The 22,422-nt window shown below is 59.6% G+C and overlaps 1 protein-coding gene across 1 annotated transcript in view; it reads right to left on the bottom strand.

Moving 5' to 3' along the window:
- The window catches only part of LOC133750452 (katanin-interacting protein-like), a 64,356-nt gene that overhangs the window by 7,182 nt on the left and 34,752 nt on the right, over window positions 1–22,422 (bottom strand). Inside the window, exons 6-11 of the mRNA XM_062180056.1 lie at window positions 19,405–20,227; window positions 13,571–14,293; window positions 12,590–12,795; window positions 10,797–10,875; window positions 6,617–6,794; window positions 1,342–1,507 (exon numbers count right to left, since the gene is read on the bottom strand). Coding sequence (XP_062036040.1) covers window positions 1,342–1,507; window positions 6,617–6,794; window positions 10,797–10,875; window positions 12,590–12,795; window positions 13,571–14,293; window positions 19,405–20,227 — 2,175 coding nt within the window. The remainder of the gene's footprint in view (window positions 1–1,341; window positions 1,508–6,616; window positions 6,795–10,796; window positions 10,876–12,589; window positions 12,796–13,570; window positions 14,294–19,404; window positions 20,228–22,422) is intronic.

The following is a 22,422-nucleotide window of genomic DNA, read 5'->3' as shown; positions in this document are numbered from 1 at the left end:
AGCCTGGGCCAGGCCAGCTCCATCGGCGCTGACTCCCAGGCTTCTGCTGGCTCTCTGCCCTGCTGGACATGGCGCTGGCAGGTGAGCCTGCCGCTGCCAGGGCTGGAGCCCGCTGGCTGGAGTCGCGGAAGGTGAATCCAGCAACACAGAGGCCCAGGAAGCTCCTGTCTTCCCTCCAAGGCTGCACCTCCTCCTCCAGGCAGCACCCCTGACTTCCCCAGGCAGAGCTGGGCCCCTGCGCTCTGTTCACGCCCAGGCAGAAGGTTCCCGTTATCGCCTCCCCCTTAGAGCTGGGGAGATTCGGTCAGAGAGGCAAAGCCATTTGCCCAGGGCCCCCCGAAGGGCTCTGAAGCCCCATCCCAGGAGTCCAAGGCCCTGGCTTCTGAACACCCGCCAGGGGCTGTGGGAACAGGAGTCGCCCCATCTTTCCCGCTGCACCAGGCGATCTGTCCTCGCAGGCCACGTGTGCCTCCCTTGTCTCCCTCAGCCCCGTGTGGCCGCTGGCCCCGGCACCAAGGCTGCTGGGCCAGACATGGGAGGCAGGCGCTCCGGGTTCAGCCTTGCAGGTGGGGAGAGGCGGGACCCCTGCGGCACAGGGACACACAGCTGGCTCTGCCCCTGCCACGCCGGGAGGGCCAGGGGCTCTGGGTCCACTGAGACTGTACCCTTGCTTTGTCAGCTGTGGTGTGGCAAAGGCGATGCCAGCCCAGGGGAATCAGGTCACTGGCAGCGGGCAGAGCTGAGGCTCCAATGCCTGTGCCCAGGCCTCGCTGTGTCGCTATGTCGCTGTGTGGCTGGGCTTGTGGTGGCCTCAGCAGGGGAGGGACAAACGCTGACTCCTTCTTAGAAGCCCCCAGCCAGGGAAGAGCACGGGGGGAGGGTAGGGGGGCGGGGGAGTCACAGGCGCAGGCCCAAAGTCCGGCCGGCCTGGGTGGGCCTCGGGACCTTTCTGCCCTGCCGGATGGGGGTGTTGCACCTGCTTCCCAGAGCCTGCGTGGTGCAGCCAACAAAACGGCTCTCAGCATGGGCCTGGCGCCACACTGCTTCCTGGAAGGGGGGTGGGGAGCTGCGGCAGACCCCCCTCCCGCCTCCCTTTGTCCCCAAGACCAGAAGCCACGGGGCTCTGATGCTGCCCGCCCACCTGAGGCCGCCCCTGGCTCTTGGGTCTGCGCCTGCTGTTTGCGGGAGGAACCAGAAGCTGGCTCTCTACCCCCTTGCTTGCTGGGTGTCAGCCCCGGCTCCATCTGGAAAGTTCGGGTGGATTTATGCTCCTCTCCGCTGCCACACCGGCCATTCATCAAGGAGCCGCTGCCCTGACAGTGGCCACCGTTGCCGGCTTACCCCACGGTACGTGTCCTCTGGAGATTTATTGTAGTTCCAGAAGCGCAGGCCGGCGATGCTTTGGGCTCTGTCGAAGCGGATTGTGACCAGGTGGTCCCGCCCTGGCGAGAAGGGGGTCAGCCACATGTGCTCATCCTCTGTGGTGATGTTGGTGCCGTCAATCAATCTGCAGGAGGTGGGGCCAGAGTAGGGGGCGGGGTAGGCATCACCAAGGGGCCAGTGTCCACTCAGCCCTGCCCTTTCACCCCGTCGAAGCCCCCTGCCCAGTGCTAGCCAGGCTGGATCGGGCTCAGGAAGGGGCGGCGTAGAGACCAATGAGGCCCAGAGTGAGGGGCGTCTCTCATCTGAGATCAGAGGGCGTCTGCAGGGAGGAGAGGGGCAGCCCAGGCGGTCCCGGAGCTGAGAGGGAGCAGGGGCCGTTTTCTGAAGCTTTTAGCCCCTGATTCCGTTGCTGGGATTTTCTTTGCCCATTTGGAAAATCTACTCCACACCTTGGAAAGGCTCTCTGCCTAAAGATGTTCACAACAGTGTTATTTATCCTGGCAAGAAAATCAAAATAATAATAAAAAAAAAGACAATAAAAGATCTGGAGCTGGGGCGGGGAGTGAGACAGGCGTGCACAGTGGTCTGCGACGTGTTGGCCGTGAGGACACTGCAGGAGCAGGGAAAGGGCAGGCCTGGACGCAGGGACGCCGACCGTGAGCCTGGGAGACGAGGACCAGGCCTAGGGGAGACGAGGCGGAAGCACAGGCATTTGCGGGTTAGGGGGATGAAGGGGACTCTTCTCTGTATGTCCCAGACTGTAAAACCGAAGGCAGTGTGTCTCTTCTTCTTCACGCTACAGGACAGAGAGGGGCAAGCACTGGATGGACTTGACAACTCCTGACTGGGGACAAGGACAGGAAGGGGCAGGTGACTCTAGCTGGTCTGGCCTCACTGTGCTCCGTAGCCACAGGCCTGGGCATCCCATGGAAACCCCAGGCCTTAGGCAGGAGCCCCCAGCACCCAAGCTCTTCCCAGCCACTGTTCTGAACTTGTCTCCTTGGCCCCAGACAAGTCTGTCCTCGCCAGTGGGTGGTCCCCCCTGCGTGGGACATCCTGCCTTCACCTTCCCGAGTCTGCCCATTGTTCCAAGGACCCTCCTGCCTCAGGCTACCTTGGACTTCCCAGCTTGGCTCAGCCCAGACCCCAGGCCCTGGTCCCTGGGACTTGGGTCTGGCCATCAACCCCGCCCCCCAACTCCACATCCCTGGAATCCTGGGCAATGCAGGCTGCTGTCACGTTTGTTGGATTTTAAAATAAACTTTTGTTTCTCTTTTACATTTCTAAGTTTGGGGTTTGGCATAAATCTTAACAGTCGAAGCGTTCATCCAATGAGGTCGTGTTTCTCTCTTGCTCTAAAAGGCTGTTACTAGATTGATGGATGGTGCGTCTTACAGCTGCTGGCACCTTGGAACGGAGGCAGTTCAGCCGCTCACCGCTGGGCGTGTGTGGAGCTGAGCTGAGCACTGTCACTGGAGAACCTTTATTTCCTGTCAGTCCTAGAAGTGGGGTCACCTCTGCGGCAAAGCAGGTGCATGGCCGTGCAGACAATGACCCCCAGCACGGACAGCTGGCAGGGCGGAGACACCCTCGGGAATCCACACGGATTCCCAGTGTTGCCTAGAAACAGTGGCCATCCCAGTAGCAGTGAGCATCCCCACTGGCTGGATTATGGCCTCTAACTACCATTTCCCACACACAGGGACCAGGGCCTCTCAGGGAAACGGCTGGATTGCTGGTCCTGGACAAGAAATAGACACGAGGAGCCTGGAGCCTCCCGAACCCTTGGGAGTCGAGGAAGCTGGCAGAGATGAGGCCTCTCAGGGGACTTGGAGGCGGGGAGAGGCTGGCACTGCGGCCGGCACAGCAGGTTTAGCAGCTGCTTGTGAGGTTGGCATCCCGTTAGCAATGCCGGTTCCAAGGCCCAGCTGTTCCACTTCTGATCCAGCTCCCTGCTAATGCGCCTGGGAAGGAAATGGAAGATGGCTCCAGTGTGTGGGCCCCTGCCACCCACATGGGAGACCGGGAGGGAATTTCTGGCTGGTGGCATTGGCCTGGCCTAGTGTCAGTGTTGCAACCATTTGGGGAGTGAACCAGTGATGGAAGAAGATCTCTCTCTCCCTCTCTCTCTGCTGCTCTGCCTTTCAAATAAATTAATTGATTAAAAAATAAATAAAAGGAGCCCCCGTGCCCAACAGGGGAGAATCTGGGCATCAGTAAGGATAAAAATGGCGATGAATTAAAATTCTTCATCTAGGCTGGCGCCGTGGCTCAATAGGCTAATCCTCCGCCTGCGGCGCTGGCACCCCGGGTTCTAGTCCCGGTTGGGAAGCCGGATTCTATCCCGGTTGTCCCTCTTCTAGGCCAGCTCTCTGCTATGGCCAGGGAGTGCAGTGGAGGATGGCCCAAGACCTTGGGCCCTGCACCTGCAAGGGAGACCAGGAGAAGCACTTGGCTCCTGGCTTCGGATCAGCGTGGTGCACCGGCCGCAGTGGCCATTGAGGGGTGAACCAACGGCAAAGGAAGACCTTTCTCTCTGTCTCTCTCTCTCACTGTTCACTCTGCCTGTCCAAAAAAAAAAATTTCTTCGTCTATACTCATGCTTCTAATGAGTTCCTAATGAGCTCCAGAAGAAACAGACAAATGTTTCCCAGGGTGCCAGAGATACACCTTGTTATTCCAAACACTGGACAAAAAATAAAATAAAACGAGGGCATGCAGACTGAAGCGCTGAGGCGGCCTTCCCTGTGGGAATCGGACAAGTCCACACACGGTGAAGGGAAGGGCTCTCTTTCCTGCCGTAACATGAGCAGATGAGCAGGAGAAGGGCCGGCCGGCAGGCCTGGAAGGTTCCCTGAGAGGGAGGCAGCTGCAGGCAGCAGGTGTGACCGGCAGCCACTGTCACCGTGACCCTGGCAGCCACGCCGTGCACAGAAGCTGCCGCCCCTTACCCACAGTTTTTTTTTTTTTTTTTTTTTTTTTGACAGGCAGAGTGGATAGTGAGAGAGAGAGACAGAGAGAAAGGTCTTCCTTTTGCCGTTGGTTCACCCTCCAATGGCCGCCGCGGTAGCGTGCTGCGGCCGGCGCACCGCGCTGTTCCGATGGCAGGAGCCAGGTGCTTCTCCTGGTCTCCCATGGGGTGCAGGGCCCAAGGACTTGGGCCATCCTCCACTGCACTCCCTAGCCACAGCAGAGAGCTGGCCTGGAAGAGGGGCAACCGGGACAGGATCGGTGCCCCGACCGGGACTAGAACCCGGTGTGCCGGTGCCGCAAGGCGGAGGATTAGCCTAGTGAGCCGCGGCGCCGGCTCCCTTACCCACAGTTTTACTCTCCACAGTTTCAGATCCCCGGGTCCAAAAAGTACTACATGGAAAATTCCAGAAAGAAATAATTTCTAAAGTTTTCAATAGCTCTTATTAGGACATGTTATCACAATTTTTCTTATTAGGATTTATAGTTGTTAATCTCTTAGTAGGCCTAATTTATTTATTTATTTTTTAAAGATTTATTTTATTTATTTGAAAGAAAGTTACAGAGAGAGGGAGAGCCAGAGAGAGGTCTTCCATTCCACTGGTTCACTCTCCAGATGGCTGCGATGGCCAGAGCTGAGCTGATCCGAAGCCAGGAGCCAGGAGCTTCTTCTGGGTCTCCCACATGGGTGTAGGGGCCCAAGGACTTGGGCCATCTTCCACTGCTTTCCCAGGCCATAGCAGAGAGCTAGATCGGAAGTGGAGCAGCTGGGTCTCAAACAGGCAGCCATATGGGATGCCAGCACTTCAGGCCAGGGCATTAACCCGCTGCGCCACAGTGCCAGCCCCCTGGGCCTAATTTATAAAGTGAACTTTATCAGGGGTACGCCTGGCATGTACAGGGCTCAGGACCGTTGCAGTATTGGGCACCTGCCAGGGCTCTTGGGATGGATGCCCCATGGATAAGGAGGACAACTGTCCATGTCCCAGCGGCCACGCACTGCAACTTCTAGGCCATCATCTTGTCCCCAGAGCGATGCCTCAGTCTGACGAGGTCTGTACACCAGAGACACGGGGAGCGAGGGACAGGCTAAACAGCACCATCGAGACACAGCCAGTAAAACCCAGACTGCACAGGGCAAAAAAACCCTGCTTCCTTCCAAGGCGATTTACAAGGGAAAAAAATTGGACCTTTGGGAGCGGTGATGGGAGGCTACAGACATCTCAAACCGTCTTGATGCTGGACCTCACGGGGCATCCCAGGCAAGCAAAATGGGCTAAAAAGGCCGGGGCAGGGAGAATACGACCCCACTGGGGATCTGGGAACACAAGGGATCCCCGTGAGGTTTTCAGAGCCGGTCCTGAGATGACATTCATCCCAGTCACGCTGACGGAGATGACGTTTTGAGTCCTGTGGTTTAGAGACCAGGATATTGAGGGGGAAATGCAGGCAGGCTGGGGATTTGCTGTGAGCCCTTCTGGGCAGAGGGCTGGATGAGCAGGCTGGGCCGGGAGCTGGGGACACAGGCTCCGTGTCTACATCCCCAGGAGGGGCCTGCCAGGATGCGAGGTGGCAGTGGCCCAAGGGCGGTCGGTGCCAGCAGGGGGTGAGGGCCAGCTTCTGGGGGAGCAGGCGGGAGCCCACAGCGACCCAGCTCCAACACCAGGTATGACCACCATCATCATCACCATCACTGCTCTTGCTAGAAAGGTTACGGAACTTACCTATGGGTGGCATGGGGCACAGGTGGGATTTGAACTCCTGTCCCTGATTCCCTGGATGCCTCCCCTCGTTCATAGCGCCAGGCAGGGCCCAGGCCCTGGAGCAGGGGGTGACAGAGTCCCCGGGGAGCAATGCCTCAGCTGCGGCTCGTCCAGTTCTGACTGCATCCACCTTTGGCTTAGGAGCTCTGACAAACGCAGCACAAAGAGGCCTCCCTGGCCCTGACCTCCAACCCCCGCCAGGGGCCGGGGTTGCTCACGCGTGAATGCAGAGCCGGCACCTGTGTGTGAGGCGTGGCGCTCAGCATGGTGGGGGACATGCTGACCACAGCTCTGTCTGTGGGCACAAGACCCTGGTGGCCCTGTGGGGGCGGGGGATCGCCTTCCTCCCCCCAGCCTCAGTTTCCCTCGGTCACAGGGTCTTGGCTGCGGGACGGCCAAGAGCAGGTGGCCCATGGGAGTTACTTGATGTTTGTGCCTGAGGTCAAAGAGACAGAACGGGTCCCCCCCAACCCCGCTGTCCTGCGAGCAACGCTACTCACTTGTCCAGGGTGCGGGAGTCGTCCGTGTACTCGGGGAGGTCATTCAAGTCTCTGGGGGAGGCGGAGATCTGGGACAGGCTGATGGGCAGGGCCTGGCCGTCCCGGCTCACCACTTCCAGGCTGGTGAGGCCCAGGTAGTGCAGGTCCCCCCACGAGGCCGTAAAGTTCAGCTGCAGGCCTGCGACAGGAGGGAGGGGTGGCCCCCATCAGCGCCCAGGCTCCGGGGGATGGAGACGGAGAACGAATGAGCTTCAGCCTCTGCCACCCACCTGCTGGAACCCAGATCAGAACAGAAGTGTCCGGCGCCTGGGCGCCACCTCTTCCCCCTGGGACTCTCAGGAGCAGGCCACTGCCCCCCGTTACAGAGGGGCTCCGGGTGCCATTCGTGGGACAGGGACAGGTCTGGATGCGGGCCAAGGAGTGGGCGTGGATGAGAGGGGGCAGGAGAAATGCCACTTTCCCTTGTGAAGACAAAAGGGACGCAGCCTGGCCTCTCCCCTGCCTGGCGCCTCTGTTTGCCTGGCAAGATGCACCGGGAACCTGCCTAAACCGGGGCCGCTCCGAGAGCCATTTCTCTCCTTTTACAGCGGACATCCATGTTCTGTATCCACGTGCCTCTGGGGTATCAATTAGTGTTTACGCAAATGGAAATTCATTGTGGGATTTCTCCCCTGTCTCTGCACCCTCGGCAGTGCGTCTGGGGACCGTGCAGGTGACAGGGCCAGCGCTGTTTCCGGCCGGTGCTCCCTCAGCCTGCCAGCCCGCCTCCTCCTGGTTGGGGGACCCTGATGAAGCGCCCCAGGCCCATCCACAGTGTTGGCAGGGCTGGCACCTCTCCCCGGGCTCCGGCGCTGGGCTGATGCTGGGCCCGGCCAGAGCTGTATTTCCCACCTCTCGCCTCCCTTCTTCCTCACCTACACGATTCATGGGGATTGGCTGAAGGCCCTGGAACAGCTATGGGATCTGTCAGGAAGCAGAAATGCTTGTTTCTACACCCAGGCCCTCCAGGGGCCAGCACTGCGGTGCAGCAGGGTTAAGCTGCCTCCCACACGAGTGCCGGTTCGAGTCCTGGCTGTGCCACTTCTGCTCCAGGTTCCTTGCTAATGCGACTGAGGAAAGCAGCAGAAGACGGCCCCCGCCACTCGGAGACCCGGATGGAGCTCCAGGCTTCTGGCTTCAGCCTGGCCCAACCCCAGCTGTTGCAGCCATTTGGGGAAGTGAACCAGCTAATGAAGATCCCTCTCTCTCTGTCTCTGATGCATCACTCTGCCTTTTAAATAAATAAAAAATCAATAAGCAAATAAACCAGACCTCCAAGAGTCCCCAGATGGACAGGACTGAAGAGCAGGGGGGAGACGGGGAGGAAAGCAGAGCAGAGGGGTGGCACGAGGCACCACGGTCTGAGAACACCTTTATCTGGAGCCAGCAACGTGAGAAACCAGCGGCCCTGAGATCTTAGCTGCACAAAACGGAACCAAACCAAATTCTGTTTTTTGGTTAACTCAGCTTGAATATGGATTCCATTGTGAAAGAAAGAGAGAAAGAGAGAGAGAGAAAGAAAGAGTGAGAGAAAGAGAAAGAAAGAAAGAAAGAGAGAGAGAGAAAGAAAGAGAAAGAGAAAGAGAGAGAAAAAGAAAGAAAGAGAGAGAGAGAGAGAGAAAGGGAGGGAGGGAAGAGAAGAGGAAAGAAAAGAAATCCGATGAACATAGGAACATGGGGACACCATGTTCTCAAACGTGCTTCCTCCCATTCCGGCTTCAGTACCAGCTGTGTGATGGGCCTCGGCTGCTCTATCTAATCTGGGAAATGGGCATCATAGGAGCTGGGAGCGCTCTCTGGGAGAAGGCAGGGAAGCCCCGGCCTGGCGCCTGCCTGGGAGATGAGGGTGCCTCAGCTAGGCCCTCACCCAACATTAGCTGGGCCTTTTAAGTTGCTCTGTCCCTTCATGGCCCTGGGATGCTGTGAGGATTCGAAATCAGACGGCTTCCTCTGTGTTTTTTTTTTTTTTTTTTTTTTGGACAGGCAGAGTGGACAGTGAGAGAGAGAGACAGAGAGAAAGGTCTTCCTTTACCGTTGGTTCACCCTTCAATGGCCGCTGCGGCCGGCGCGCTGCAGCCGGCACACCGCGCTGATCCGAAGCCAGGAGCCAGGTGCTTCTCCTGGTCTCCCATGGGGTGCAGGGCCCAAGCACCTGGGCCATCCTACACTGCACTCCCTGGCCACAGCAGAGAGCTGGCCTGGAAGAGGGGCAACCGGGACAGAATCCGGCGCCCCGACCAGGACTAGAACCCAGTGTGCCGGCGCCGCAGGCGGAGGATTAGCCTAGTGAGCCACGGCGCCGGCGTGCTCTTTTCTAAGAGATGATTTGTCCTTGTGGAGAGGGGGAAGGAGGGGTGACTTTTCAGTGGGGACGATGAGGAAGAGCAGGGGTGTGGGGGACACTGGGGGCACTGATCTGACCAAGGGCTCAGCCCTCCAGTGGCTGGGAAGGCGGACCCCTGACAGCTCACCCCTGGGTCCCTCGCTGGCTGCACTGCCTGAAGAGCCCCCCACCTCCTCCCCGGGCAGCCCAACCCAGTGACGTGTGCACACAGGTGCAAAAGGGCCCTGCCTGTCACTCTACCCTGGGTAGCTCCCAGGCCATCCCCACTTCCCAACTCCCTGTGCAGCTGCCCAAGGCCCTGATGTGGCTGCTTCCCATTCCCCCAAAACACCACCTCACAGCCCAGCAGGGAACGGGCAGTGTCAGCGGCAGGCGGAGAGGGAAGGCCTCCCAGGCTGAGGTCCAGCGATGGCAAGGGGCCAGGGGAGCAAGTGCTCGGGCTAGAGCTCAGAGATGTTCCGGCTTCAGTCCAGAGGGAGAGGGTGGTGGGGAGGCGGGAGAGGGAGCGTGACAACGTCACAGCTCTTGTTTTCAGGAAAAACTGGAGCGGGAAGTCAGACTGCCAGAATCGTGTCCCTGGCATCTGTTAACAGGGCGTGGAAATGGACCCACAGTCAGCCATGACCTTGGCCTGAGGGTTCCTTAGGACATGGAGGTGCTGATGAGGTGTATGTGGATTAAGAGGGGGACTGTTGAGGCCAGCATTGCGACCAGCATTGCGGTACAGCGGGCAAAGCCACCACTTGAGACACCAGTGTCCCAAAGGATTGCCGGTTCGAGTCCTGGCTGCTCCACTTCCGGTCCAGCTCCCTGCTAATGCGCTGGGGAAAGCAGCAGAGGATGGCCCAGGGTGCTTGGGCCCCTGCCACCCTTGTGAGAGACATGGGTGGAGTTCCTGGTTCCTAGCTTTGGCTCGGCTGTTGTGGTCATTTGGGGGTGAGCCAGCAGATGGAAGCTCTCTCTCTGTCTCTCCCTCTCTGCCCCCCTGACTTGCAAATAAATAAACAAGGGTTGGTGATGTGGTATAGCAGGTAAAGCCACTGCCTATGACACTGGCATCCCACAGGGGAGCCATTGTGCTTCGAGTTCCAGCTGCTTCACTTCCGATCCAGCTCTCTGATGTGGCCTGGGAAAGCAGCAGATGATGGCCCAACTCCTTGGGCCTCTGCACCCGCGTGGGAGACCCAGAAGAAGCTCCTAGATCCTGGCTTCAGATCGGCGCAGCTCCGGCCGTTGCAGCCATCTGGGGAGTGAACCAGTGGACAGAGACCCCTCTCTCTGTCTCTCCCTCTCACTCTCTGTGGCTCTACCTCTTAAATAAATAAATAAAATCTTAACAACAATAACAACAAAAAGTAGCAATTTGGAGCTTTCCTATGAAACTTGGGACTCCCGACTTGTGAGAGGTCTGGGGGCCTGGCAGCCTGAGTGTACACAGAGGATACAGGGTCTCACTGCTCAGTGAGGGGTCTGAAGACACAGCTTGAACCCCTTCTCGTCCTGCACCCCTGGGATCCGAATGCAGCCTAACACATGATGCATCTGCATGTAAAATGCAAAAACACTGCCATCTGGGAGGGCAAACTGGAAGAGGCCGCTTTGTCTGAGGGTGTGCGGCCCTGCTAGGCCTTGTAGCGGAGCGCCGGCTGGCTTCTGTGCCTGCTCGCCGCACGGTTTGCTGTTTCTCTGCACAGTGTACAACCCGCCCAACTGTCCAAGGCACGCAGCTCCCCACCCCCGCCCCCGGCCCCTGCAGGCACTCCTTCCACCTGAGACCACCCCAGGAGAGGTACTCACAGGTCCCGTGGTAGATGCCTGGCTCTGGCGTGGTGACTTCAGGGACAGGGGGGCTGGGGGGCAGCTCTGGTCCTGGGCCCTGCACACCAGTCGGGGAGAGAGGCAGAGGGAAAGGCCAGTGATTTAGTGACACCCACATGGCCACCTGCTGTTCTCCCAGAGCGTGGCCCACCCTGTGCCCAGGTCAGCTCAGGTCTTTTCTTGCATTTCTGGCCTGCGCGCAGCCTCTGTGACCAGTGACCTGGGCTGGCCTGGAAACACTTGTACATCTGAGTCCTTGTTAGCAGCGGTTCTTATGGGGCAGGGGAAGGGCCTGATGCTGCTGGCAAGGTGCTAGGTTTTCTCAAACAAGAAAGAACCCTAGTGAGTAGACGGAGGTGTGGGCGGGGCGGGGGTGAGCAAGGGAGGGAGGGGGAACCCAAGCCCCAGAGAGTGGTTCGGATTGCTCCCACCCCCTCCCCTTCTCCTCACACCTGCCACAACGTCCCCCCCCAGACACACGGGTCTCTCCTACTTCACTTTACAAATTCTTATTTGCAGGGAGCTGGTCTTGCCATGCAGCTGGCTGAGCCACGGCCTGTGACGTCGACATCCTAGATGAGCACCAGTCTGAGTCCCTGCTGCTTTGTTCCACATCCAGCTCTCTGCTAAGGAGCCTGGGAAAGCAGCGGCAGCTTTGGGAGACCCGGATGGAGTTTCCAGGCTCCTGGCTTTAGCCTGGCCCAGCCCTGGCTGTTGCAGCCATCTGGGGAGTGAGCCAGCGGATGCAAGATCTCTTTATCTGTCTTTCCCTCTCTGTAACTCTGCCTTTCAAGTAGATAAATACATCTTTACAAATTTTTATCAGTTTTTTTAAAAGATGTATTTATTTATTTGGAAGGCAGAGTTACAGAGAGGCAGAGGCGGGGAGGTGGAGAGAGAGAAAGAGAGAGAGTCTTCCATCTGCTGGTTCACTCCCCAGATGGCCGCAATGGCTGGAGCTGGGCAGATCTGAAGCCAGGAGCCAGGAGCCAGGTGCAGGGGCCCAAGGACTTGGGCCATCTTCTACTGCTTTTCCAGGCCATAGCAGAGAGCTGGATCAGAAGTGGAGCATCTGGGACTCGAACTGGCGCCCATATGGGATGCGGGCACTGTAGGTGGCGGCTTTACCCGCTATGCCACAGTGCCAGGCGCGGTTTATCAGTTTTAAAAGCATACAGATTATAATCCAGCGTTCAAGTTCAAACCTCGGGACGCTTTCACATGCTCCCTGGGGGAAGTCACGTGTGACCTGTCGGAGCCTTGGTGGTTTTCTCCATGGGCACAGTCATTGTCCCTTCTAATAGGAACAGCCTCATGGGCACCGAACGCGGCAGCACCGTGCCCTGGGCTTGGCTCGCCAGCGCACTCTGGAAACTTTCCCTGTGATTAGCTTTATTTTAATACTAAATCTGCCTATTAAAAGCATTTCTGGTCTTTCCATCAAAAACAACAGCGAGTGATCAAAAAGCAACCCAGGGGGGGAAAAAAAACTCCCCTGAGACTGCCAACCTCTAAATTACACAGATGACACAGAGATGATTTCTTTCGGCTTTGATTAAAATTTGAATACTTTCTTCACTTCGGTTTGAAAAAACGAGGCAAGTGAAATATGATACACAGGGCAGAAAATGAAGCAGAAAAATGGGTGATGTCAAAGCAGGAGCAGCAGCAACCTCAAGGACATCCATCTTAATTCTCCCCGCCGCCCTCCGGGTTGGGAGAAGGAAATCCATGTGGGGTGCCCGCCCCGTGGCCCCCAGCCCCAGGCCTACCCAGCCATCCGCCCACAAGCCAGCCTGGGTGAAGGGCCGCTCGTCCCCCTCGCCGTCGGCCGTGCTGGGCCTCTGCAGGGCCTCGTCCGGCTGCAGGGGGCACAGGCTCTCCACGTCCAGGTCGAATGTCGCATCCGAGCAGAATATGGCCTCGAGGATGTCGTCGTCGGTGGTGAATAAGATCGTGTCTCCGAAGTGCTCCGGGGCTGCGCCAAGGACCGGGAAGGCCAAGGGTCAACCCCACCCCCAGACATTGAGGGCCCAGAGATCAGGAAACTAACCAGCCCCCCCCCCCGCTGCCCCCCCCTTCCTCTCCCTTCTCCCCAGCCCCCCGGGTGGGGGGGGCCTTCTCTTGCACTCAGGGCTGTGTGGCTATTTCTAACATCATTCTCGGGCCATGCAAAATTACCAGCTGAAAAATGAGCCTGCAGGGGACGTACTAAATTCTGCCTGCGGTTGACTTGGGGCAGGGCCAGACCGAAGGGTTTGGGGGGGCTTTAATATGGCCCGCGAGCCAGACATGCCCCAACCCTGACCTAAACCCATCAGCCTTTATGCTCTGTGATCCTCATCCTCCTCGAACATTTGCAAATGGGATTCAGGCCCCCTGAGCACCAGGTTAAAAGGGTGAGTTTGGGCACACGAGGCTCCTATCAATGATCTGCAAGCCAGGGGTGGGGAGACAGGGCGGGGGTCATTGCTCACTTTCTAGAGCGCAATTGGGGTCAGTGGAGGCCAGCTTTTCCCCGCACCCATAACCCTTGCAGCCCTGACCACAGGCGTTCCTCTTGCCAAAGAACCCTGCTAAGACAGGGACTCGGAGGAGGCGTTTAAGCGCGGTGGGTCCCAGCCCACCCATAGATACCGTGGGAGGGGAGGAGACCTATCTATTGTTGGCCAGCCCCGTGAGCTTATCTTTCTTCCTGGGGCGGGGGGCAGGGGGCAGGGGGCTTCGAGCAGATTCTTGCAGGCACACCGTACCTCCCATGAGGGTTCCCGAGGCCTTGGCAATCTCGCCTTGGAAGACGCACTGTGCGTCCAGCAGCATGGTGACGTCCTTCACGCCGCGGAACGAGTGGATCCGGGACTTGTTGTAGTTCCAGATCCTGATGAGGGCGACCTGGCAGGGGTGCGTGAAGTCGATGCAGATGTAGTGGGGTTTGCCTGGTGTGAACGGGGCCAGCCAGACGTGCATGTCGTCCTGGGTCCTGTTTACCCCGTCGATGAGGTTGCCCACCACGCGGGGGTCTTTTCCGTAGGCTGGCAACACGTTGATGTCGGGCGGGTCTGCCCTGATGCTCGCGATCTGCACGGGCTGCCCCTGGGCGCTGAAGATCTCTATCCCGTTCAGGCCCACGTAGTGTCTGTCCCCCCAGGTGGACTGGATGTTGATGACCAGGTGCTGCCCGTAAGGCAGGACAGGGATCTGGAAGTCGCCGTCGCTGTCGTCGGCGCGGGCGTCGCTCCCTGTGCCCCGCGTGTCCGGCCCTGGCGACGCTCCAGCCTGGCCCGGCCCCTGCCGGCTGCCTTTCTGTTGCTGCTGCAGGAACTCATCCAGGATGTCGCCCTGGAACTCCGGGTGGGAGATGCGGCCCCGGTGGGAGTGGTCGAAGGCGCTGAGGGAGTCCCAGGACTCATGCAGCGTGAGCTCCTGCTCACTGCACCACCTGGAGCGCGGCGGGGTCCTGGTGGACCAGGTGTCTCCTGGAAGACAGGTCACGGGAGGGGTGAAGGCCTGGCCGCGGAACCCAGGGGAGCGGGGACCTCCAACTGCTTCATCTCCTAAGCTCCCTGCACGGACGAGGAAGCTTCGAGCAGCATCCTTGGACAATGTGCTCAGCTTCTAATGGCATTTTCCCAGGGACGTCTCATGATCAAGAACCCACACTATTATAAGAAAGCCAATCAGCCAGGCGGATGGCACGCGGAGCAGGTGGGCACGGCCCCTAGAGGGCGCTGCCCGGGGCACCCAATGCCCGGCCTGTCCTGGCAGCCCTGCTGCACCTGCTGTCCACAGTGTCACTCTGGAGAGAGTGAAGCAGTGGCTGACGGCCTTGACGTTCTGTTTTCTCTCCTTTCGTGTTGCCCTGGGCCCTGCTCTCCGTTTCCTGCCTGTCTCCTAAGGCGCTCGAGTCCATCAATTACTTCTCTCCAGGATCCTCCATCATTCCTTCCCCCGACACCCGCTGCCTCCCTGCCCACAGACACACATAAATCTTTCCTCCCAAAGCGAGAAGACAGGAACGGGAAGCAGACCCAGTCCCAGGGCTCAGGCCGGCCGCTGTCCTGTTTCCTCCCTCCGCCCCGCCTGGCTCTCTGCTTCCTCCCTGTGGTGCCAGGGTCCTGTCTACCCCAACTCCACTACCCTTCCTCCTGGCGCAAGCCCTGCACACCAGGTGCAGGCTGGCAGCTCCCTCCCAACCTGGGCTCAAGGAAGGACTCTTTCAACTGGGCTGGCCGGAAGTCACGTGGGGTCGCCAGGGGGCTACTCTGCCACACTGTAGCAGGGCGGGGCCTGAGGACAGTGCTGGGAGAGTCCTGATGACATCATGTGAGCTCCCAGATCTGTCTGTGTCTGAAGTCAAACCCTGGGGGCCTTCCTGTCCACCGCGTACACTGGCATCCCACGATTCCCACAAGCTCTCCACGGTCTTCTCTCAGTCCTCACTCCATGCTGGTACCCCAGGCAGGGCTCTGCCATGTGCTATTTCTTCCCTCTCCCCCCCCCCCACCACTGGCTTGGGAGGCTCCATCCCTTGCTGCTCCCCCACACCTACCCACGGTCTGTGACAACTGGGTCGCTGTCCCACACCCTAGGTCTGGGAGTGTCCCAAGGTCTGGGAGTGTCCCAAGCCCTCTGCTCTGTCTCTCGCCCTCCTCCAGCTCTTGGCTCCCATGTAGGTGCTGCTCAACTTCCTGTGTCAAGTCTTGGATCCTCTGCCATTTCCAGCGACCACTCGGAGGTCCAGATGCGTCCACTCCGCCACTCCCAGCCCCACATACCTAACCGACACGCTCTCTCTGGCACTGAGAGTAGAGCCATCTCGGCCTCGCCACGCCCGCGGGGCCTCAGTGAGGTGCCTGCTGACTCTTGCGACCTCACCCCACTGGCAACCTGTCCCATGATCCCTCTGCTCCCGCCACGCTCCCTTCCGTTCGGGGACACAGCCGGTCCCATCTTGCCTCTGCACCTTGGCCCCCGCCGTGCCCTCTGCCTCCAGGTGCCCACTTGGCTGGCTCTTCTAGTCACCCACGTCCTCGGGGAGGCCCTCTCTGCCACCTCACCCTGGCACACCGCCAGTGCACAGAAGCGCTTCACAAGTGTGTGTCGGTAAAGAGAGGGCTGGTTAGCAGCACTTCTCTGCACGCCATGGGTTCAGGCCTGTGGGCCAAGGGACTCCCCGCCACCTGGCAGCCCTCCTGCACCTGTCTTCTCCCCTGCCCCAACCCTTCTCGTGTGCAGCGGAAAGATCCCAGCAGTTCCTCCATCCTCTCCTCCCAGGCACGCGCCCTAACAGCTGGCAGAAGGAACTCCCCATCTGGAGCGCCAGGACTTCCGCTGACGTGACCTGACTTCCCCAGACTGCGTGAGCAGCCTGGGCTGGTTCGCAGGCGCTGTAGGAGACAGCAGCAAAACTCACGAGGCAGCGACTCGGCCCATGTTTCTCTGCCCAGGGCACCAGCGAAAAGGCAGGGCCCTGGCTTCCCTTCTGCAGCGGCTTCCTCACCTACTCTCCCTGCCTCGTGCTCTCCGGGTTTCCCCGGGACCTCACAGAGCCGAGACAGTGGCCTGGGGCCCCACGTGTCTCTGCTCCTGCACCACCGGCGTGGAGAAGCCGCTGGGGTCACTGCATGCCCTGTTGGTGCCAAGGCTTCCCTCCTACATCGGGACGGACAGTGGCAATCAGTCTGCAGCCGGCGCAGTCTGGGAGGGGCCGCCGATTATGAGGAGATGGGATCCAAGACTCCAAAACCCTCCCAGGCCGAGATGAATATGAACTACCAAGCTCTGAATTTGAACGTCTAAAAGTCGACCGCACCACTGCGAGGTGTGCCTCAATTGCTGCTAAAACAGGAGCAAAAGCACTTTGAGGGTATTGCCTTTGCTGATTGGACAAGGAGTGGACACCTGATCCCAAGTGGACCAATCAGCTTCTGCCCTGAGACTTTGGAGCTGGAGCCCAGGCATCGTCACACTAGGGCTCTGAGGTCATTTCCTGCTGTGGGGCTAGAGCAGAGATAGCCCATGTGGGGAGGAGGTTCCTCCCTCCAGTCCTGTGCGACAGGCAGCATCTTTCCTGCCTTTGGGGTGAGTGCCCTTTGAGCATCCTTTGGGTGACAGGCCCCTCACTGCTTCCCAACTGGGCCGATGAGATTTCATTCACTCGTCATCAACTGGCCCTGGGGCGGAGGCCCCTCTGAGATGCAGGTGTCATCCCCGCGGCTGTTCTGTTGGACCCAGGATCCCGGGGAGGGGCTCAGAGGGTCGATGGAGGACTTGCCCTGTGCCTTTCCCCTCGGGCAAGGGATCTGGCTCTGGGTAATGAGTTAACTCCAAATGTCTACACAACTTCCCTTTATAAGCATGACCTGCTTAACGAGCATGGAATCTCAGGGGCTTGGTTCTTTTTTTTTTTTTTTTTTTTTGACAGGCAGAGTGGACAGTGAGAGAGAGAGACAGAGAGAAAGGTCTTCCTTTTTGCCGTTGGTTCACCCTCCAATGGCCTCTGCGGCCGGTGCATCTCTGTGATCCAAAGCCAGGAGCCAGGTGCTTCTCCTGGTCTCCCATGGGGTGCAGGGCCCAAGGACTTGGGCCATCCTCCACTGCACTCCCTGGCCACAACAGAGAGCTGGCCTGGAAGAGGGGCAACCGGGACAGGATCGGTGCCCCGACCGGGACTAGAACCCCGTGTGCTGGCGCCGCAAGGCGGAGGATTAGCCTGTTAAGCCACGGCACCGGCCAGGGGCTTGGTTCTTAACATGCCATTGAGCCAAGCAGTGAAATCAGGGCAGAAACCAGGCGAGACCAAGTCTTCAGAACGTAGGCATCTTACGGCAACGCCTGTCACCCTGCAACTCCCACAGGCTCCCCAGGGGGCGTGGACTGGTCTGGCTCTCCCAGGACCCCTTAGGATGAAGGCATGAAGCATGGAGGCTAGGGCTGGCCTGCCTGGGTTCAGATCCCACTCTAGCCCTAACTGGCTGTGTGCACCGAGGGAAGCAACTTGAACTTCAGGCTTGCTCTGTAGAATGGGGCTGTCGTGTGAGGCGTAGCACTCGTGTGGGGAACACGCCTGCGCCACAGCCGGGCATCCAATCACTGCATTTCCTCCCGCCCATCGTCCTCGCCCAGACTGCAGAGGACCTGCCCTCCAAGTGCCTCCTGGTCTTTCTCTCCCAGTCTGCTCTCCTCCCCAACACCCAGTCTCGGGGCTAAATCTCAGCAGGGGTGGGCCCCGGAACTCAGTGAGGCTGGGGAGCCACAGGGGTCGGCTCTGCGGGAGGGCATGGAGTATCTGAGGGCCTTGCTCTGATGTCCTAAATGGCAGACCCTGGCAGGATCTACACACCTGCCAGACACTCCCTGATATAGCAGATGCCGGTAGGATCATTAAAAACAAGCACTGTGGCTGGGCACAGTGGTTCAGCGTGGTGAGCCACTGCTTACAATGTCCTCTTCCCCAATCAGAGCGCCAGTTCAAGTCCTGGCTGCTCCACTTCCCAGCCGGCTCCCTGCCAACGGGGCTGGGAAGCAGCAGAGAAGGGCCCAAGTACTCGTGTCCCCACCACCCATGCGGGAGACCCAGATGGAGTTCCTGGCTCCTGACTTTGGCCTGACCCAGGCCCTGGGCCATCACTGGCTGCCTCATTGGGGCAAAGCAGGAAGCTGGAACGGAGAGCGGAGCGGGACATGAACCCAAGCACTCTGAGAAAGGCCGCACGCAGGAACCACCGGCAGCACTGCGCGCCCTGGGCCCCACGCCGCAGGCTACACCCTTGATGCCAGCATCTCACCCATTCCTCCAAGGCCCGGGAAGCCGCAGGGGGTCATGCAGGTGCAGAAGCAGAGGCTCCAGACCCGCGTGGACACAGCCGATGCGTTTGCCTCAGCCACAAGGCCACACTCCTCCCCGGATTGAAACCTCAGGGCAGCTGCTCCGACCCCCAGCCCTTGAAGTCCCCTCCCTCCAGAGCTGGGGATGCCCAGCACGCCCTCAGGGAGCTTTGTGCCTTTCCGTGTGGACACACGTTCGCTTAAAGATAACCTCTGTGAGTTGCCAGTGCTGAAAAAGCCAACATTTTCCATATCTCTGGCTTCTCTTGAACAAAGGCAGGGGGACCTGGCACACTCGCCTGCCGTTCCTGGAACCCACAGGAAGCCCGGGTGGCGCAGCGGCTGCCCCCTTCAGCTGGGCTTTCGCTCGCCAGTTTGCCCCAGTCCCCACCACTCCCTATAGTGCTTCCGACACCCAAGGAAATCCGCTGCTATTTCTCATGGGGCTTAGGTGAGTTTTCTAACAGCACAGCTGAGAGTAAAGTCAGGGCACTGGAGATCACTGAATCTATCGAGGGCAGAACAGCAGCCTCTAGATGGGGCGTGGGGCATGTCTTATAAGAAAATGGGTACAAGGACATATCTCGGTAATGACAGGGCCACCTAGGAGTTTAACATGCACACTGCCTCCTGCCCACGTCTTCCACTTGAACACCGCCTCTGGCCTCGTGACCCCACGCCGGGATCCGGGTCCAGGGAGCCACGCAGCGTGGAGCCACCAGGGGGCACTGGCACGTGACGGTGCCGGGCCCAAGCTTACCTCTGCTGGCCGGCTGCTCGTCCCCGTGACCACTGCCCAGGGCCTCCTTCCTCACGCTCCTCCTCCCACTGGCAGGGCGCTCCCTGATGGGGGGCTGGGCGAAGATGTCGAGATCATCCCCGCAGCCTTTGGGGGGCCCCCGCGGGGGCCTCTCCCCGGCGAGGACGCTCCAGCTCGTCACCCGCCCTGGCTCCGGCTGGAGGCCTCTCTCCTCGGCCTCCGTCTCTCCAGGGCCCTCGCTGTGTGCGGGGAGCGGCTTGTCCGGGCTGAGCCACGGGGGTTTCGGCTTCCTGCCTCCCTGCCTCCTGCCCTGCCCGCTGGGAGAAGGCTGCAGCCAGGGCGGCGTTTTCCCCGGCGGCACAGGTGTCTTCCGGCCCGTGAGATTCTCCAGTTGCTGGATCCCCCAGGGCTCCGCATCCAGGGGAGGGCATTTCCCCGGCGGGGAGGGTGAGGAGGCCCTGGGGGCGTCGCTCGTGCCCGCGGGGGCTGCCAATGACTCTGAATCCTCCCCTGTGGTGGGCAAAACGTCTTTCCAGCCGTCAGCAGAATCTGTCCTTTGGCTAAATAAATGTCCCTGTGAAGAGGCGGTGGCGCCCACCATGGCTGCTTCGGCTGGCTGTGAGCAGGTGCCACTGAGGTCCCCGGCCCCTGCCGCGCCGGCCACCCTGGGAGCCACCGTGTCCTCTGCCCTCTCGCTCTTCAGCTCCACCAGGATGCTGCGAGGGTCGGCCGGGGCCTCGCCGTCACCTCTGTCCAATTCGCCGGCGAAGATGAGGCTCTCGTTGACATAAAGCCTCACGTCCTTGGCACCGATGTCCAGATCCTGGGGACACAAAATTGTAAGAAAATGAAGATGTGAGGCCTCACTGGGACGTGGCACACACAGAAGGGGAAGACGGCAGAAAAGCAAAGTGGGACACGCTAGAGACACGGGCTTTGGGAAAGCTCCAGCCCCGGGGATGTTAAATAAGACTCGGTCTCATTTCTACGCAGGCTGCTACAGGCTCCCTGAGTGCTGGGCTCGGCTGCCCCCTCCTGCCGGCGCAGCTCTGACGGCCTGCTTAGGGCTCTCGCTGCTTCCGCCTGGAAGGTCGTTTTCTCTAAGCGCAGATCGGCCTCAGCGCTGTCCCGTGGTGAAGCCCTTTGTGCTCTCCCGCTGCCCCTGGCAGTGTTACTGGGCCGTCTGCATGAGGGAGGCCTGACGTACACCTGCTGGGCTCCACGTGTGTCCCTATTTGGGCACCCCACAAACAGGGCGGCTTGCCTGGCAGCTCAGGGGCCAAAGAGAGCCCCAAACATGTTTCCTTTGATTCTAAATTTGAAAACAGATGCCACACACACACACACACACACACACAGAGATAGAGAGAGAGAGAGAGAGAGAGAGAGAGAGAGAGAGACCTTCCACCACCCTCTGGTTCACTCCCCAAAAGCCCACAACAGCCAGGGCTGGACCGAAGCCGGGAAGCGGGAACTCCTTCCAGGTCTCCCATGCAGGTGGCAGGGACCCGAGCACTTGCTGCCTCCCTGGGAGTTCATCAGCAGGAAGCTGGCTCAGAAGTGGAGGTGCGACCGGAACCCTGGCCCTCTGATATGGGATGCAGGCATCCCAAGCAGCGGCTTAATCTGCTGTGCCGCCATGCCTGCCCCCAAAACGTGTTTTTGAGCTGGGCACGGCTGTGGGCAACTGTGGCTCCCTGAGGAACCCCTAGTTGGCACCCATGATTGTCCCTCCCCAGTCTGGGAGGCCGAGGCATGTACCCACTGCTGCCGAGGCTGCCCCCGGGGGGCACGGGCTAAGCTGAGAGCCTGGTAAGCAGCTAGAGCAGCCACCACACCTGGCTCTGTCCCAGCTCAGCTGTGGCTGCAGCCAGGGGCGAGCTATGGGGACCGGGCACAGGGACCAAGACCATGGCCACGATGGCAGTCTCCGGGGGACTCCTTTCACATAGGGACGTGAATCCCAACCCATCAGCACAGCACATGGCTCACGAAAGGGTCCCCGCCTTGCCTTCCTGTCTCCTCCCCCAACCACAGCGCCCCTGTGTCACGCAGGAATTCTAGGCATCTCTGTTAGTGCCTAAAATGAAGCCCCACCTCCTCCTGTCACGGCCAGGCTCCTCTCTTCCTCTTCACAGAAAAACTCTCCGTTTTACAGCTTTATGGAGGAAGAGAACACATACCTCGTGCAGGAAACGCATCGTCTCAAGTGTGCAACTTGGTGAGCGTTAACAAGCATCCACACCCACACATCCTGTGCGTATCCAAGAGACTGAGCACACACCTTCACCCCCAAAGCTTCCCGGCACCCCCCGCCGCCCCTCCCTCCCCGCCTCCGCGCCCCCAGCCGCGGGCACCACCCAGCCACCTCGCATCACGGTGGATCATGGTGGATTGGTGGACCATCCGCATTTTCCAGCATTTCCTAGGAAAGGACTCAGGCCCCCAGGTACTGGGTGTGGCTGGCTTTTCCCACTTAGCATAGTCACTCTCGAGGTTTGCCCACCCCCCTCCAGGGTCTCTCCCACAGCTGCTGTCCCTGGGGCTCTGTGGCCGCCGCCTGCCCAGGGCAGGGATAAGGAGGGTGACATGCTGCCCAGTGTTTATCCCGGACAGGATGGGTCTGATGGACGCCTGCCGTCCTGGGGGAATCGTTCCACTCTCACAAGTGTCCTGCCTGGGACAATACATTACTGGGTCCAGCGGACTGCCAAAGCTGGTGGAAAATTCTCGGCGCTTGGGAGCTTGGGAGGCACGGCAGCTCAGTGTGCCGCTAGCCACTCCTCCCTCTCAAGCGACTGCCTGCCTCTGGCTGCTGTGGCTCTGAGCTCCCCAGGTTTGGCTCCTGCCTCACTGGCTGCCCCTCCCCAAGCTCTATGGCTGGGCCTTGACCCAGTGGGCCGCCGTCGCCAGGTTCCACCCGGGGCTCCCAGTCTTCCTGCACCCCCTCACTACGTGTCTCATACACGACACGACCCCCCAATTACTCGGATCTCCAACCCCGACCTCTTCACCAAG

Source organism: Lepus europaeus, chromosome 21, assembly GCF_033115175.1.
Source record: "Lepus europaeus isolate LE1 chromosome 21, mLepTim1.pri, whole genome shotgun sequence".
Taxonomy (NCBI): Eukaryota; Metazoa; Chordata; class Mammalia; order Lagomorpha; family Leporidae; genus Lepus; species Lepus europaeus.
This window is presented reverse-complemented; position numbering and strand designations above follow the sequence as displayed.